The sequence below is a fragment of the Lepidochelys olivacea genome (genome assembly GCF_965140295.1).
Source record: "Lepidochelys olivacea isolate rLepOli2 genome assembly, chromosome: 6".
Classification (NCBI taxonomy): domain Eukaryota; kingdom Metazoa; phylum Chordata; order Testudines; family Cheloniidae; genus Lepidochelys; species Lepidochelys olivacea.
This window is the reverse complement of record NC_140416.1, coordinates 21922228-21939105: the sequence shown is the minus strand read 5'-3', so window position 1 is coordinate 21939105 and position 16878 is coordinate 21922228. Positions and strand designations below refer to the sequence as shown.

Below are 16878 nucleotides of genomic sequence, written 5' to 3'. Positions count from 1 at the left end.
TGACAGCCTGTGGGCCAGACTCTGATCTCAGTTACACCTCTGTAAATCCAGAGTAACTCCATTGACTTTGACCTCTCTCTTGTTCAGCACTTTTCATCTGTAAATGTCAATGCATTTTACAAAGGAGGAGATAATCTTAGTCCCATTTTACAAATGGGAAAACTGAGGTACAGAGATGCAGTGACTTGCCTAAGTAGGCCAGTAGCAGAGCTGGGAATAGAACCTAGGTCTCTCAAGTCCTAGTCCAGTGTGCTAGCCATTAGACTGCATTGCCTCATTAGTTAGCCTATCAGAGCTTCTAAGTTCTGGTTTTGGCACTCCAGCAAGACTCTTACTAGCGAATAGGGTCACAGTAATTGGCAAGGCCATAATTCATGCAGTTTGAACATCTACAATCTCTATAGGGGTATTTAATAGCCCCTCCCACAGCAGGAAATAAGTGGTCATGTGACACAAAGTACATTTATGCCTTGTTCTCCAAGGCTAAAATTTCAACCATACTTTCAAAGCTTTATTTACACAGTTAAGATGCCTTTGAAACACCAGATCCTACCAAATTACAGGGTTAAACTGCATTTGATTTCAGTTCATGCCACTAGCATTGTTTCAAAATGTAGTTAAGACATTGCATGATTTAAAATAGTTGTTTCCATAGCAACAGTAGGGAGTGGGGCTGAAAGTAGGTCTTGTGTCTTGGATTGCTTTGTGAAATGTGACCCTGGGCTCAGGAAGTTTAGCCCTAAACAACGCTGCTAGAGAGCTGGTTTGAAAAATAGGTGGCAGGAGGGGATGGAGGAGGAAACATTTGGAAATTGACTAGGAAATACCAGGATTACAGTGAACAGCTGCATGGGATTTAGGATTCACTAGTCTCAAACATCTTCTTCCTGCCCTCCATGCCAGACTTCTCCTCGATGTTCTTCCTCCAGTCACCCACGTCACGCAGATCCTTCTCCTGTTGGCATTAGGGAAAAAAAAAAAAACAATGGAAGTACTGACAATGCTGGGTGGTATTCATGCCCATCCTTGTATTCTTTAGCGAACATCCATCCCTGATTCAGAGTAACAGCCATGTTAGTCTGTATTCGCAAAAAGAAAAGGAGTACTTGTGGCACCTTAGAGACTAACCAATTTATTTGAGCATGAGCTTTCATGAGCTACAGCTCACTTCATCGGATGCCTACTGTGGAAACTGCAGAAGACATTATATACACAGAGACCATGAAACAATACCTCCTCCCACCCCACTCTCCTGCTGGTAATAGCTTATCTAAAGTGATCATAAAGTTGGGCCATTTCCAGCACAAATCCAGGTTTTCTCACCCTCCGCCCCCCAACACACAAACTCACTCTCCTGCTGGTAATAGCCCATCCAAAGTGACCACTCTCTTTAAAATGTATATGATAATCAAGGTGGGCCATTTCCAGCACAAATTCAGGTTTTCTCATCCCCCCACCCCCCACCAAAACCACACACACAAACTCACTCTCCTGCTGGTAATAGCTTATCCAAAGTGACCACTCTCCTCACAATGTGTATGAAAATCAAGGTGGGCCATTTCCAGCACAAATCCAGGTTTACTCACCCCCCCCCCTTTTTCAAAAAAAACACACACACAAAAACTCACTCTCCTGCTGGTAATAGCATCCCTGTGTAGGACAGATACCACCTGGGATTCCAGTTAGCAAACCTAATATCCCTAAGGGGTGAGATTCACCCCTGTGCAGAGGACTGGCTCAAAGCTTATGCCGCACAAACCATATTTTGAAGGACTTGATTGGGATTTAAGTGATGTCTAGGCCTTGTGCTGGTCCTTAGTTTGGGGTGAAATGCACCCCTAATGCCTTTCATCCCACAGTGCTTTCCAAACCATCCATACAGAGATTGTTTCACCCACTGTTGAAATGCAGCCCCCTCTGATGTGGAATGAGGCAACTTCTTTAAGAGTGCAGAGCAACTCGGCACAACAGTTTGGGACAGGAAGTGAAGAAGAGTTTATCTAATAAGAGGAATTTAGGTTAGGAAGATATTACCCTGAACTGGAAGTTGATCAGGACTCTAGAGATACATCATAAAATCATAGACAGCTGGGCCAGGAGAGAGCATCTGGATGATCTAAGTTGGAATTTTGCAGGTCTGCTCACTATGACATTCTTGCTAATGTCACCTAATCTGTAACTGGAGTGGAATATCCTCCCCTACATACCAACCACGAATGGGCAAAGTAAAATAGTTTGACACCAAGCTCTTAATCCGTCTACAGATGGGGAGGCCACTAAAATACAGAGTTTTACCACTTGGGTAGTAAAAAATGTATGGCAGTGAGAGAATCCCAAACCGTCTCCCACTGCGTGGCTTTGGGTCACAGCCATGTGTACACCTTCATGACAGCTGGGAGGATTTAGAGATGGGAGGAAATAGGGAAATGACCATGTGGCAGAGACAGGACCACTCTCAGGATGTTAGAAAAGGCTAGAGCAGCCCAATGCCAAGTGCAAACAATACAAAGGTTGGATAGCAGAAGTACATAAGGCCAATGATTGGGAGACCGCAGCCTTTTCTGAGTAGCCAGGGTCTTTGGTCCAGAGATACATGGGCCAACTGGTCTGCGTGTGTGTTACAGGTCCCCTGTGCGCCCAACCCACAAGGGGGAGAGTCTACTACGGCTGCAGGGGAGGAGCCAAGCTCTTTAGTTTAAGCTGTTATAGCTCATGCATTTAGCTCTGGGGGTCCCCAGTTTAGTTCCCAGTGCATTGGCCAAGATGTGGCTGTCACACCTGTACACAGGGAAGTCTAATTTCCAGCCTATAATGCCTGGATCCTATTACAATAGGGGAAGTTGTGTGGTACCTTCTCAGTGTCCTCCTTCTTGACCTGCTTCAGGTTAGCTCGAAGGTCCATGCAGACTTTGTGTTTGGAGCCCAGCAGGGCACGCAGCATAGCGTCAGCAGACATGCGGACCCTACGCAGGGGTGGCCTCTTGAACTTGCCCCTCAGGTCAAACAGTTTCTGGCTCAAGTCTTCAAGCTACAAAAAGAAAGAGGAGACGGAGAAAGAGAGAGGGAAATGATGTGGTGAGATGGACCCACAGCAGAGGACGAATGGACTGGCGCACACACAAGTGCATATAGCAGAGCGTGATAGGAAGGAAATGCCATCTATGAAGGCAAAGGATTAGTTTGACAAAGCTCAGGCAAACACAGAAGACAGGGGAAGTGCAGAAGACATGGGCATTCAGGAGAGCGGGCAGGTACAGGGATGGTGTAGCAGGAGCATAGGAGGCAGATACATGCTGTGGAGTGGGACAAAGCATGGGGCTGGGCACACTCCATTGATCTCCACGTCAGTAGAGATGTGCGTGCCAGGGAAGATTACCTCTTTGGTGGTTTTCTGTAATTTAGCCTCAGTGTCATATCTTTCTTCATCCACCACCTCTATCTTCGCATGAAGCTTTTTGCATACCTCCTGCAGAGAAAGAGAAAAGGATGTGGACCATTGGAAAGCATGTGACTCACACCACCTACCCTTTCCACCACTTCCTCCAGTTCCGGAAGAGCCCAGCTCAGGTGCAGCTCCAAATCTCTGTACTTGGGATGGGCCACCTGGGATGCATCTGAACCAGTTCCTGGTCTCTCTGCTCCGCCTGCTTTCTAAGGCTCCCGCAACTTAACGCAATTGACAAGTTGGCTTACCCATCGGTTGGGGATTCCCCTGGCACAAGGGAATTCCCAGGTTGCAAATGGCCACTATAGCCAGCCCCTCCTCTGCCCACTGGCCCCAGGGCAGTAGGCATGTCAGGAGCATGACTGAGGCAAGCAGGTGTGGTCAGAGTGCTGCTGCTGGAATGACCCCTTGGCAGCTCTAGGCTGCTTCTCAAGGCCGCACTTCCACCAAGGGGGCAGGTGCAGGAGAGATAGAAAAGAGGCTTTCAAGCCATTTTTGCCTCCCCCAGCTCAGCTGGCTAAGCTCTGCTCTAGTACAGCTCAGAAACTAGTCCAAATATTGCTCCATATGGCTTTGCATGAGACTTTTGCATTTAAACTTCCTCAGCTGTAATTGATTTCCAGTCAAAGATCCAAATACAGTAGTGCGTGAAATGTCTGGTGCCCACCCCCTAGGGAAAGTAGTGCATTTAACTGAGTAGCATAGAATGTGCTCAAGCAAGCCAAGAGAATTCCCCTGTGCCCCTCACGTGGGAACGATGAGTTGTCCTAACATGGAGTCTTTGGGGGAACCTGGAGGACTTCTTTCTCCTCCACCTTAAAGAAAGATTGCATTGGGCAGGAGGATCGTTGTATAAATGCAACCTAGTATGACTGTGAGTTGAAAGGTCCCAAACAAAATCAACTTGATACCTCACCTCTGAGTTCATGATCAAAACTATTGGACACATGGAAACAGCTGAGCAAGCTTCCCTCTCCAACGTTTTGAGTGGTACATTCAGAGTTGACCAGCCTACTTCAGAAATTTTTAAAAAGCCAGAATCCATGTCTGGACCCACAAGTTTTCATCTCTACTTTGTGGGGGAGAGAACACCTCAAATGCACTATAGAGCCAGGACTTCACCTCGCACTAGCTACTACGCCAGAAGTGGAGCAGAGGATGTAGAACATGGGTGCTCAAACTGTGAGTCATTACCACCAGGGGGCGTATGAGGAGATGACAGGGGTCACAACCACCTGCCTTTCCTAAATTCCCAAAGAGGAGGCACGTCCCTGCTCAGTCGCAAGGGTTTCATGGGATTGAAAAGGTTGAGAAGCACCAATATAAGGAAATGGGCAGTGTGTTGGGTTGAGTTGGAAGAGCTATATACGTGGGGTAAGGCAGCACCCCGAACTTTTCTGCTCTTGCATGGGAGAAGATGGAAGAGACAAAGCTGTTACCTGCAACTCCTGCATGGAGTGCGGGAGTGACAAAGGAGGACAGTGCTCGGCAAGGTAATTGGCCTTTTCTGCCTCTTTAGCTGCTGTTTCTTTCTCTAGGAGAGTAGCAGCAATCTGGAGCATAACACTCTGGAGGGGGAAAAAATAAGATAAATCCAGTTACTTGTCTGAGTGAGCAGTGACAGTGAGGGAGGGAGCCCCCAGCTACTCCAACCCCAGCAGGAATCACTGAAGGAGTGCTCACCACAGGGGGGTCATGGGCACTCCAGTCCAACTTGTTGCCCACAGGAGTTGCTTCGTGTAGGAGATGGCATAGGAGTGCTGGATGTGGGGAGCTCACAGCTACTCCCAGGACCAGCTTCTTCCAGCAAGAGACCCTGGCCGTAGGGAATGTTGTAGGAGCAGTGATTTGGGAAGCTTCGGGCTACCCCAGCTGTTGGCTGGCCTGGAGGAGGATTCACCAATGATGGGGAACTCTCAGCTGTTCCAGTCCCAACAGGAGGCACTGTCTGGAATGGGGTAGGAGGGAGCGCCAATTTTAGGAGCTCCTGGTTTTTGCAATGAGGGGACTGATGCAGGAGCACTGGCTGGCTCAAGAATGGACAGTAGGATGGTTGTGGACAAATCCCGTACATCATGCAATATCAGGACTAGCACGTACCTTCAGATGCTGCCGGCGGGCAGTGATTGCCCTCTTCCTTTTCTACAGGTGGAAAGAAAGACAGACAAGGCAGGTCACCACCTGCTTCCTCCCCACCCTTTCCCATATAACTGTAATGACAGTTTTAGCATCTATATTCCTCCCCAGAGCCTGCCCAGAATGGGAAGCAAGAGAAGAACTGCATCCACAGCACAAAGGGATCTGGCATCAAGCCCCCAGCCAAATCCTTGGCAATTAGTCCCCAAACTAGAAGACGCTGACAGTTTGCTGCAATCCATATCTGCCAGCAGAGCTCAACACAGATCTTCCCTGCTAACCCCAGTGTTGCCAACTCTAAGCATTGAAAAAACATGAGTCAAACCTCAAATCCTGATTGGCGTAGAAATCATGAGAGTTCTAGCTTTTCTCCGCAACCAGGAGAGTTAGGAATGTGTGTGCTTTAAAAACTGAAAGATGAGATTATAATCCCAGGCCTCCAGGAGCTGGGGCTTTAAGAACACCAAATATTGTGAGACTCTATCAAAATTATGAGAGATGGTGACTCTGTTAAAAAGTCAATAGTACTAAAGGGCCAGTGAATGGAATGCAGGGGAAAGAAGCACGGAGAAGGTAGCATGTTAGAATTAATCCCACTTTCCAACTCATCCCTGGCTAGCAGGTAATTATCTTTCTATTTATGGCTTTAAGGCTGACTGGGGAGACAGGGCTGTGGGGGATGAGAGGATTCCTCATCACAGGAGCATGAGCACAGCAGTGGGGCTGTGCATGCAGGGAAACACCTTTATTCATCACTTCAAGGGGACAAGCAGAGCAGCAGGAGGAAGGACAAAAGCCAGACTTACCTCCCTCCCCACTCCGCCTCACCCTTGCATCAAGAAAGGGTGGGACATAGCCACCTTTGTCACTGCAGGGGAGTGAGAGAAGCACTGGGGCTGTGGGAGTGGGGAAGCCAGATTCATTGCTCCATGAGGAAGAAAGAGCAAAGCCGAAGGGGGCCATGGGAGCTGCCAGGCAGGAGGCAGGCATGCAATAATGCCATCAACAACTCCGTAGCAATACACTCCATTGCCTTGTGTGCATTGAGCTGGCCATGAACCTACGCCCTGACCCCTTGTTTGTGACAGTACCTTGGTTACCTGACTATCGTTTGGGCGGGGAGGATTGTGACAATAAGGAATTGCTCTACAGGACAAGAGTCTAGGTCCAAGTTTCATGCCTTGGCCAATACCCTGATGTTGCAGAGGAAAGTGAGAATCCCTCCCCCATTAAGCACTTGGGCAATCAGGTAATGCTGCCCATGGGGGTGGGGCTGCAGGAGTACAGGAGGCAGGTTGCATTGGGCGTTTTTGTAAAATTAATATGAAAAAGAAATCCTCACTGAGCAATTTAAATGTCTTTCAAATGGATACAAAGCACCAAACTTTGTTCGTTTCCAGGCTACATGGGCTAGCAGCAACAATTCTATTTACAAAAGCCACAACCTCTGTCCCACACTGCACTGCAGCTGTTTCCTGAGCATTTCATCATGGAGATTGGGTGCGTCTGAGTGTGGTTGAGGTGGGGGAAATACATACGTTTGATATGCATTTGTGGGGGAGGGGAAGAAGCATTCTGTGCTTTATGGAGGGCGGGGGGAGGAAGGAGATAAAAAACAGCAGCTCAGTAGATATTTACATTTCAATTGCACCTTTCATTCCGAAAGAGCGCAGAGCCTGCTCTGGAATATATAAAGATCACTTCATCATGGCAGAAAGGCAGCCACCTCTGAGGTGGAATGCAGCAGCAGATTAGCTGCACACAGTGGCTTAGAACATCTGAAGAACGCCCTACACACAACTGAAAGTGCAGAGGGAGAATTAGAGAGGTGAGTTATGGTGACTTCAGCTGGAATTTGACCAGGATGTTGGTGCTAAAACTTTTACTTTGAAAAGAAGTGCCAGGGGATTTCCTTCAAACTAGATTTCAGTGGGTGTTAGCTTAAGTAATGACTGACTAAAAACTGGGTAAGGACCTCATGATTTGATCTGATGGGTGAGCAGAACCTAGGTTTTACCTGTCATCTGAACGGCAGCACCCCTAGCACCTGAGTGTCCCCCTAGCCCTGTGCTGTGGCATTGGTGCAAAAGGGAATCAAAGCACCAACATGCAGTGCTTGGGGTTTCCTTGGAGTTCTCCCCTATCCAAGAATTTACAGACCCCATTCTGTGTCGCTTAGGAGATCAGGTGAGGCTCCACCATGAGGCGACACACTGAGCAGCTTGCTAAGGGTATTCTGGACGATACTCACAGAACCAGCATCAAGCCTTGCAGTGAATTGCTTCCACTCCTCTACTTTACTATGGGGCAATTCATCCTGATACTGAGTCTGTAACAGCTCTCTGGGCTAAATCCACTCCAGCTCAAGGCCTATGCATGACATATGCCTACAAAAACAGGGGTAGAATTTCACCCAGAGTGAGTCAGAGACAAGCCAGACACAGCAGAAGGAACAGGTAGATTCTACAAGGAGGGAGGAATTCTTCTGAGGGGATTCCACATGTGCCCCTCCCCATCCAGGCTTACACTGCTGAGGGGACTCTTCAAAAGCCTTCATAGCCATTCCCATGCTGGCCAGAGAGTTGGGCACAGCATGACACAAAGTGCTGCAAGGGCCTGATCCTGTTCTGACCGGAGTCAAGAGGAGTTTCTAAGCAAGCAGCCAGAGTCAGGTCACAGAGAATCACCTTCAAAAAGGGATTAGACAAGGATTTGTGGGTGCAAAGGGATCAACATCGTGCGCCACAGCTAGCTGAGCCAGAGAGGATGCAGCTCCGCGGCCATTCCTGTCTCTATAATTGCCTCTGTTGTGGTAGAAGCTACGTGGCTAATGGACCATGAACACCTTCCATTCAGCTGGGGCAGCAAGTACACGAACATCTTCCACAGCACCATCTTGGGAAGCAGGGATGCTCTTGGGGGAAAATCCAGCCTGCAAACTACAGCCAAGAAACACACCTCCTACAAAATACTATCTCCTGCCTTTCAGCTGCGGGGCACTTGTCCTTTTAAACCCTTTTAGTCCACATATTTAGTTAGGGGAGTTTTGAAGATCCACATTTCCTTCCAGGAGCTGGTCTTTTTAACAAGATAATACAAAGCCAAATGTGATACTATCCCCATGCATCATTACTAAAAGAAAAGTCCCAGAGAGAGAGAGACTTACTTCTTCACTGTTCAGGGAGAAAGAGACAGAAAAAGGGAGGGAGAAAAGGAGAGAAAAAAAAAAGGAGATTAGCATCAGAACCAAAAATGAGAAGGAATTTAGAAAAAAAAGTCTGCACTTATTTTAAAGACTAAAAAGCAAACCAATGCCATCATGTTAGAGACAAAACCAGAAACTTACTCTGACATCTTTGTTTAGTGGATTTAGAACCTGCAATTAAAAAGAAATGTAACAATTATTTGTGTTCAAAGTGAATTTCTTGGATTAATCAGAAAAGGACAGTTTCATCAGAAAGGGGAAATGGTTTGTGCTTGTTTTCCAACTTCCGCAAAATCCAGTTTCCTAGAGAAGTAGGCTGCAGGTTATGGAGAGGTGCCAATCATGTTCTCACCCAAAACCAGGGAAACTACAGCACCCAGAGTCTTTTGGATTGGAGAAAATGCTTAGGGAACATGACAGCCATGGCAAAAGGTGTGATAGGACCACTGCAGCCCCCGCCCCTCCCTGGCTTCGACCTTCTTTGATCACCCAGGCATCAAGCGTGCTCTGGGAATACGCTGGGCTACCTGGTGACTCATCATGTACTTATTTTATAAGCACTGTAGAGCAGGGGATTGAACCCAAGTCCCTTCCTCATCACAGGCTTCCTGAGTGGCCTTGGCAAGTCGCAATCCCTCTGGGCCTCAATTCCCCAATATTTACAATGGGAATAATAGCACTTCTGTACCTCTCCAGGGCACTGTGGGGATAAATCCATGACTGATGTGCGGCACTAATGGGGACCAGAGAAGAGCCATAGATAGGGTGGTCAAGGCACAATGTTTTCATTGGTTGTGTACAGCTCTGAGCACAGTGGGGTACCAAGCTGCTACAGCAACATAAATAATCCATCATAGATTGTGCCTGCTAATCCCGGAATGCAGCTATTAGGAGATTTGCGAAGGCTGGAGAAGGATGTAAGAAGTTAATTTGGACAAAGGAAGAGAGAAAGGTCAAGGGGGAGGCGCAGAAAGCCACGCTGATCTCCCCAAGGAAACTTTATCCTGGAAAATGCGCAGGGGCCATCAGATAACTGGGGAGAAAGTGCTTCTAAAAATGGTCAGGGCAGCTCACAAGGAGCTCCAGCTGTCTCCTTGGGCTGCAGCCTTTCCCTGTGCCAGCCCTCATGAGTCAGGGAGGTCAAGGCAACGCAGTGGCAACCACGAGAGGCAACAATACAGACAAGAGACTTGGCATCTGAGGAATGTGGGAGCTCCAGGCAGGTTATTTTTAAATAAAATTCTCCCTGCTCTTTTTATGACTCTTAAATGGCAAGTGGAAAGGAAGTCAGACAAGAAGAGCCTCACATTCTCTTCTATTTGAAAAAAGAAAAGGAGTACTTGTGGCACCTTAGAGACTAACCAATTTCTATATGAGCATTTGCTCCCTGTAGCCTTAACTTGCCTGTTTAACACATGGCATGCAAAAATCAACAACAAATCAGAACTCTCTACTGGGAGACCTTGCTAGAGGGTTCCATACTCTGCAGATCTATTCAGTGTGGGAGAAACCCCTAGCACCTGATCATCAGCTGGGGTAAATCAGGGTAGCTGATGGAGTTATGCTGATTTATACCAGCTGATAATTTGGCCCCTATAGCCTTGGGAACTAGATCCAAGCTCAGTTTTAAGCATTGTGGGTCTTTGCTTTTCCTTTAACTCCGTTACACGAGCAAAAGCAATTGACGGGCAGGGGGGGGGGGGCGATAGAATCAAATATTGAGGGCATACCTGCAGTGAACAGGAGGGACCATTTCGGACGTGACCAATAAATACAAACAGACATACCTGAGAAAGCTAAGGCTGACTGAACTACTGGAGATGGGGTGTCAGGTTAATTGGAGCTTTAAAGCTTTCCCTCCTCAGCTGTGCCAGCAAAAGTTCAGACACACCAGCACTTATCTCAAACTCAAAAAGCAAGTTCCATTCCCCCTCACTCCTGTAACAGCAAGCTGGGTCAGTAAGAGACATGCAAAGGGCTCACCTAAGTCCCAAGGAGAAAAACAGACAGCACTGGTGGAAGGACAGGATCAACTGGCAAGCCACAGGCAGCTGGCTCAGGGAGGAGGTATAAATGGGTTTCTCCCATGGCTCAGCAGAAAAGCCACCTGCTCTTTAAGGGCATGGAGATCTCCTCAGACCAATGATGTGCAAGGGTCCAGAAATACAGAGCACCTCCCTTGGCTGGAACAGTCAATCCAGCCAGCATTCAAGGCGTCTTGGAGGAGAGAGAAGCTGCAGTGACACAAGGAGTTTCTATAGGGGAGGGAGATGGAGGTTTACAACTTTGTGGCGGGGTGAATTGCAGTGATCATGGAGGAAGGAACTCGTCATTAGCAGCATTGATAAAGGCACAGCATTTGCATGGCTCAAAGGCAAGAACATTCCTTCTTTGGACGCTCACTCAGGTTGGGGTGAACCCCCCTCCTGCGCATGGGGTTCAGCAGTTTCAATACCCCATTGAGGTGTCCCAGGTGGCCAGGAGTGGAGGTCAGACAAAACTTTCCAAGCAAGGAGTGGGGGAAGGTGGTTAACGGAAGGTTCAAGGTCATGGCCCACTAACATCAGAGTCAGACAAGAGAGGGCTCTGGCAGGCAGATCAGGACTATTTGTAGCAGGGCACGCATCTGCAAAGGTCTAGGACCAGCTGTTCCTTAACAGAGGCCATGTCTACCCTACAATGGCTAGAGCACCATAGCGTAGACCCTTCCTATATCAACAGAAGGGGGGTTTCCGTCCACATAGTTAATCCAGTAGAATTCTTCCATTGACTTACTCATGTCTACACCAGGGGCTAGGTCAACCTAACCACAGCACTCAGGGCACAACATTTTTCTAAGCTCCGAGCGGCATAGCCAGGCTGATCTAATTTGTAAGTGTAGGCCAGGCCTAAGTGTGAATTAGGGATGTAAGGCCTGGTCTACATTACGAAGTTAGGTCGACGCAAGCCGCCTTGCATTGACCTAGTTGTGCATGTGTCTACACTTAAATTTGTCTCCCACCGATGTAAGGGCCCTGTTATTGCAATCCAGCAACGCCACCTCCTCAAGCAGTGCTGAGCCCTGGCTGGTGTCCTGAGGTCAATGCAGTGTGAGCGTAGACACTGAGTTACCTACGTCAACTAGAACGGTCTTCCTAACACGGACCACTCTGGTCACCATTGTGACTCCGCTGCCCAGGGGTCACGGAGACCGGAAGCCCACTCCGCCCCACTTTAAAACTCAGTGAATTGTTAAAATACCTTTTCCTGACTGCTGAGCACACTTCGCAACTCTCCATTGTTGTGTGCACCATGACAGCTACAGGCTGCAGACGCATGCCAGCCTGGCGTAGACAGGAGATATTGGACCTTCTGGGCAGTGGGGAGCAGAGACTGTGGAGTCACCGCTCCAAACCAACCATAGGCATGTTGACGTCTGTGAGCAGATTGCGCGGGGGATGCAGGAGAAGGGGTACGACCGGAACCAGCAGCAGTGCCGCGTGGAAGAGGAAGAACTGCACAGGCATACCAGGAAGGTCAGGAAGGCCAACAATCAACCCAGTGCTAAGCCGCAGACCGGACACTTTAACAAAGAGCTGCTCGCCATCCTTGGCGGAGACCCACCACAGCCCCACACACCACTGTGGAGACCTCTGAGGAGCCCAAGTCACAGGCTCCTGCTATGAACAGTGAGGATGAGCAGGAGGAAAAAGGAGGATGGGGGACCAGCAACTGGGGGGTTCCACCTATGCCATGAGCCTGCACCTGTTTTGAGGCTCTACCGCAGTCCAGGCAGTCAAGCACAGATAAACCCATTGCAGGGATAGGAACCTCAGATAAGTGTGTAAATTTATTCCCCATTACAAGGATGTACTGACGATACCCCCCACTTAACAGGACACAGCTATCAGCTTTTCATTACTTTACTTTTAGATTTTAGACTTTACATTACTTTTCATTCAGACTAGAAGAGGTAGCGGTACAGCAGAGAGAGGTAGTTATCTGCTTTACATTCCCCTGTAGAGGTAGGCATGGGGGACCATGCGGAGCAATTTGTTTACATACATAGGGATGTCCCTTGAATCTTCCTGAGAGATCTTAATATAGCTTTCATGCAGGTATTCTGCAATCCCCTCCCGAAGGCTTCTAGAGACGGCTGCCTTATTTCTTCCTCCGTGGTGGGACACTTTCCCACACCAGTTGGTGATAACTTCGGCAGGCACCATTGCAGTACACGGGTAGCAGTGTACAGACCCAGCTGGCTTTGGAACTCCAGAAAGCAACTGTTTTCTCTGTGCCTTTATTACCCATAGGAGTGAGATATCAGATAAAATCACCACCCCCTGTGGAAACCAGTGCTAGTATTCATTGCCACTGCCCTATACGCCAACATCTACTTACATGCAACAGAGTAATTCCTTCCTCATTTCCCTCACCCCGGCAGGCCACACTCACCACGGCTGGCCCAGTGAGTGGCGCCATGCACAAGCACTCTGAAGCAGAAGTGGCAATAAGCGGGTCTTGTTTAAAACTTTAGGGGAGCAAGGGAAGGAAGTTCTGAACCTGAACGTTCACTTTCCATTGTGACCGTACTGACAATGGCACCCCTGTGGGTTTTATCAGCAGCCGTTGTGGCCTTGAGGGGTTGGCAATAGTTTATCGAGTAGATATGGCCTAAGAAGCCTTCACTCCCTACCACCATCTCCCCTTCCCAGCCCCCTGCAATTGTAGCTTGTGAAACAATGGTCCCCAAACACACAATGTGATCATAAGTTCATTTCAACTTCAAATGTCACATGATCCAAACGGACAGGCCCTCCGTCCCTTCTGCACATGATGCTTCAACACAATGAGAAACATTTTTAAAAAGCAAACCAAAGAGGGGGTTAAATAAAACCCATGCTTTACAGTTTTAGAAAATGAATAATCCCAATGTGTACCGAAGAAAATAAAGGTAGTTTAGGAGTTCTGAGGGCTCATCTCAGTAGCATGCTTGTGGCTGGCTGAATTCATCCACGTTCACAATGGGGGTGGTGTGTGTGTGTGTGTGTGTTTGTTCAAAGGCCCCCAAAGAGCTACCTCTTGCAGATCTCTTTAGTAACCCACCCACACACCTATCCACACACGGAGAGTGGCAGGATAGGTTACTGCCCAAATTTCCACCACGGAAGAAACGATCATGCTTTTGGCAACACAACATGGACAGGTCTGTTACTGTCTTTTTTTCAGGTAGTCTGCTGTAGGCAGCAAAACGGATACAGTTTCTTCCTCCAGCAGCCCAAGGGAGGGTGTGAGCATGTTAAAACTCCACTGCACTGTGGGAAACAGAGGGGTGGGAGGAGAGGCATTAGAATACTAGCCCCGGTGAAGTAAATAGCAATATTCTTCCCAACTACAATGTCAGGATTTCATTCTGCTCCTTAGCACTCCTCACCCATCAATCGCAAGGCACATTGAAAAGGAAGACTGGTGTCAGTCTTCATGTTACAGATGAGGAAATGGAGACGCACAGAGGTGAAGTGACATGCCCACGGTCACAAAGTAAGAATTAGAAATCAGGGTCCTAGATTCCCATTCCCGTACCTGCTCTACCTGATGCTGCTCCCCCCTCACACTCCAACTCTACTGGTGTTTCAAGGCCAACACAAATTCAGCTCTGGCATTATCTTTAAAATAAATAAAAGTCTTTAGCAGCAAGCGGCAGGCTCGCTGTTGCAGACTTCCTGTTCTGCTACCTTCTAGCATCAGAGCAGCCACAGACGCTGTTGCCTGCACAATGGCAGAAAAACAGAAAGCCCAGAGTGTGAAGGGCCAATTTCTCACCTTAGCAGCAAATGAGTTTTTCCCCTTGCAAGAAGTGAAATTTTCAATGGCAACCAGCGCCGCCCCCCGCAACCCTTTTGTGGGATAGAGGTGAGAAGGAACCATCCTGTAACATCAGGGACTAGACCATCAGCAGTTGTAAACCAGTGCAGCGCCGCTGGTCAATGGACCTATGCCAATTTACATCACCTGAGGATCTGACCCCATGGCTGTAATCCACCTTGTGGCTCTTGGAAATACATAGAAAGATTTTTAGCTCATCAGAAGCCTCTTGCTGATGGGGGGGAAGGAGATGCACACTATGATGTCAGGTTTCAGAGTAACAGCCGTGTTAGTCTGTATTCGCAAAAAGAAAAGGAGGACTTGTGGCACCTTAGAGACTAACCAATTTATTTGAGCATAAGCTTTCGTGAGCTACAGCCCACTTCGTCTGATGCGTACTATTACCAAGCTATTAGCAGCAGGAGAGTGGGGTGGGGGGAGAGAAAACCTTTTGTAGGGGTAAACACCCATTTTTTCATGCTTTGTGTGTATAAAAAGATCTTTTATACTTTCCACTGCATGCATCCGATGAAGTGAGCTGTAGCTCACGAAAGCTCATGCTCAAATAAATTGGTTAGTCTCTAAGGTGCCACAAGTACACTATGATGTGTTATTGGTACTGCCTCTCTCATTCCATGAGCAAGCACGTGTGTAAAATTACATCCCTGTTTTCATAACCTTGGCCAGGAAGTTCTTTCTTTGTGGGGGAGGGGAATCTTTTCCTTTGCGCTATTATTTCTATTAGGGTAGTACCTAGGAAGATCAAGGGCCCCATGTAAACTAGACTCTGTGCAGATAAGTCACAAAGATAGCCCCTGCTCTCAGAGCTTCTCTGCTACACAGAAGCACAACTCAATTGCTGAATAGTACTGCAAGTCAAGTTTCCCTTTTTAAAGCAATCACACTAAAACTTCATGCAAATGGAACTCCCCTCCAGTGAACACATGAAAAAAGATGTGAAGACAAACTTGGCTTTTACAGTGCATGTATCGTGGTTGGGAAGGTGCCTCCTTTTTGCCATCTGCTGGTAGAACAGCAGCATAGCAGAGATTCACTTCCTTTTTCTCCTCCCAGCCCCGCCCCGCCCCCCACCTCCTCATTTCCTTCCCCTGGGACTGGTCCTTCACAGGAGCCGAGAGAGAAGATTGTGAGGTTTGGTTTAACAGCCAAATTGGACACTGGGGGTAACGCACCTTTCTGAGGCCTAACAATAATTGGGGCACCCCTCAAATAGCTGCTGCAGCTCGCACTGCTCAGGTAGGCCCTGCGGTAGGAAACAGCCAGCCTTGCAAGAGTCCACATGTTGTTGAAGGTGGGATGTTGACAAGCACCAGCCTAAATTAGGAGCACACATCCCATTGACTTTCATGCTTATTTTTACATGCGGTTTGATAACGGAGAAGCTGCTGGACTTGTCCTAGGAAACTGTGGCCTCTCTGCAAGCCAGTTTCCTTATAGACTTATTTCTCTGCCCTGATGTTGTTACTAAGGCCATTTGTCAGGAAATGACAGTAGCTATTGCTGATGCTATTATCTTATTCCGGCTTATCTTATTCCACCCAGCCCAATCCTACTTCCAGTGATGTCTGTGGGAGTTTTGACATTATCTTCCACGGGAGCAGGACCCGAAGTAGTTATCTGGTCCCTGTTACCAGCATGTTTATCTTCAACACTCCTGTGAGCAGGGACGTACTATTATCCCCCTCTTACAGATAAGGAACTGAGGCACAGTGAAACTAAGTAATCTGAAGTCTTGACAAGCAGGGCGGGGAATCAAACCCAGGTCTTTCAAGTCTAAGGCTAGTACTATACCCCGTAGATCACCCTTCCTCATGGGATCAGAGCCATACACTAGTCTTCCCCTTTGGTTCGGTCTACACTGACTTCTTTTCATCAAGTTTCCTCATTGCCGCAGCTCCAGCAATGGTAGCGACGATGGGAGCACTAGTTTAGACAGACCACCAGCATTTTACTTCATGCTCAGAATGGGCCTAGCGAAGGTGGAGTTTATGACGCTTATAGCTACCAGCATCCTGCCTACGTTAGTGGCTACCAGCCGTGGAGATGAACTGGTGGCAACGTGACTGGGAAAAGTGACAAAAAATTGGACTGCAGATAAGGTCTACATGACAGAAGTGGCTACTACCGAGGAGTGTAATATTGCCAGCAGAGAGAGAGAGACTGAGACTTGGTCTACACCAAGGGTGGGCAAACTTTTTGGCCTGAGGGCCACAGCGGGGTTCCGAAA

General features: G+C 48.0%; 1 protein-coding gene across 1 annotated transcript; it reads right to left on the bottom strand.

Annotated features, from left to right (window-relative positions):
* Positions 1-458: 458 nt before the first annotated feature.
* On the bottom strand, positions 459-12292 carry TNNI2 (troponin I2, fast skeletal type; the record flags this gene model as incomplete). The annotated part of the gene is given in 9 exon segments (XM_084629772.1): positions 459-955; positions 2852-3028; positions 3377-3466; positions 4885-5013; positions 5546-5587; positions 8928-8957; positions 12027-12145; positions 12148-12166; positions 12170-12292. Coding segments are annotated over 9 exon segments (828 nt in total). The 3' UTR covers positions 459-856.
* Between the last annotated feature and the right edge of the window lie 4586 nt (positions 12293-16878).